Here is a 1,649-nt window from a genome sequence, read left to right as displayed (position 1 = left end):
GTCCTGCGGGCTGCCCCTCGCTGTGGTGGTTTGGAGGGGGAGGTCTGGGGAGCAGGGAAGGGCTCGTCCTCCTGGAGGTGATGGCTGAGCGGTCCCCGCTGCCCAGACCCCTCTTGAGGGCCCAGAAATCCAGTCTCCGATCTGGAGAAACCTCCCGGCTTCTCTGCCAGCACCACGCTTGCTCGAGTCTCATCCTCTGGGACGGCCGGATGCTTCGTGTCCTGTCCCGTCCCCCCCCACCGAACCGACCTTCTCTCTCTCCCTTGGACTAGGACCAAATGCCCTGGATGTCCTACCTCAGCATCGTGGCCATCTTCGGGTTCGTGGCCTTCTTTGAGATCGGTCCAGGCCCCATCCCCTGGTTTATCGTGGCAGAACTGTTCAGCCAAGGCCCTCGTCCCGCTGCCTTCGCCGTCGCCGGGCTGTCCAACTGGACCTCGAACTTCATCGTGGGCATGGGCTTCCAGTACATCGCAGTAATCGCCTCCTGGTGCTCTCGGTGGGAGCGGGGCTGGGTTGCGGTGACCTCCCTTTGAGCCCTAAAGCCTGGGCTGGGACGGGTCGGTTGGGTGAACGCCCCTGGGGAAGGGGGATGGGGCCGGGATCCAGGGAGGGAGCAGGGGGTTGGACCCGATGGCCCGGACGGGGCCCTTCCCACTGGGGACGCTCTGTGCAAGGGAAGGGGGGGGACCCAGGTCCTGCGCCGCGGTGGCGGGATGGTCGCGGGACGGTCCTTCAGCCGTGGTCCATCGCTCTGCTGCCGGCACCGGTGACGGAGCACCGTCTCCATCCGCGGGCTCACCCCTTCCTCCTCTTTTCTCCTTCCCAGCAACTCTGCGGCTCCTACGTCTTCATCATCTTCATGGTGCTGCTATTCCTCTTCTTCATCTTCACCTACTTCAAGGTGCCGGAGACGAAGGGTCGGACCTTCGACGAAATCGCCTCGGGTTTCCGTCAGGGGGGAGCGAGCCAGAGCGACAAAACCTCGGATGAGTTTCACAGCTTGGGCGCCGACTCCCAGGTCTAACCCGCCCGCGGCCCCGCCCGGCTCCGCCCGGCCGCCCACCTGCTCCCCTGAGTTTGGCGGGTTTTGTTTTTTTAAAATACTTTGTACAGAAACCAGGAAGGCGGGAGCGGGGCGTCCGGCTCTTCTGCATACACCCCTCTTCCAGACTCCCCCACTGGTTTATCGGGGACAGACTGACCTATTTTATTATTATTATTATTATTTTTTTGTTCTGCTAGGACCGATTTTTTTTTTTTTAGCTGGTTTCGCGTCCAGGATTTCAAAGCCAATAGATGTTTTAAAAACCAACCGCGCAGCCTCCGCCAGCGGGAGGGCGGCTCCCTCTTTTAACGACGCGATAGGTTATTTAACGAGAAATCACGTAGCGGAAGTTTTTAAAGCTGGAAACACGGGGGATTTTTTTAACGTTCTAATCGTAGAAAAATCACGTAAATTGACTAAATCTAAACCAACAATTTATTATTTTTTTTTTAAAAACACAAAACAAGAAAACGAGTTATTTTTTAAAGCAGCCTGATTGATTTCAAGCCCCCGGTGGGTTCGCGGATGGGGCCTTCCCCGCCCCGGGGGAGCGCTGAGGACGGAGAGTCGGGCCCCGGGCGGGGGGGGAGGCCGCCAGCCC

At 58.8% G+C, this 1,649-nt stretch overlaps 1 protein-coding gene across 1 annotated transcript in view; it reads left to right on the top strand.

The window, feature by feature from the left end:
- SLC2A1 (solute carrier family 2 (facilitated glucose transporter), member 1) overlaps positions 1-1,612 on the top strand; it is a gene marked incomplete at its 5' end in the record, with an annotated part of 3,474 nt that extends 1,862 nt beyond the window's left edge. The window contains 2 exons of the mRNA XM_009335246.1: positions 273-476; positions 830-1,612. Of these exons, the coding sequence (XP_009333521.1) occupies positions 273-476; positions 830-1,027 (402 nt within the window). The remainder of the gene's footprint in view (positions 1-272; positions 477-829) is intronic.
- Between the last annotated feature and the right edge of the window lie 37 nt (positions 1,613-1,649).

Source organism: Pygoscelis adeliae, unplaced genomic scaffold, assembly GCF_000699105.1.
Source record: "Pygoscelis adeliae isolate BGI_AS28 unplaced genomic scaffold, ASM69910v1 Scaffold542, whole genome shotgun sequence".
In the NCBI taxonomy this organism is placed as follows: domain Eukaryota; kingdom Metazoa; phylum Chordata; class Aves; order Sphenisciformes; family Spheniscidae; genus Pygoscelis; species Pygoscelis adeliae.
Note: the sequence above shows the minus strand (reverse complement) of the source record. Positions and strands in the feature narration are given on the sequence as shown.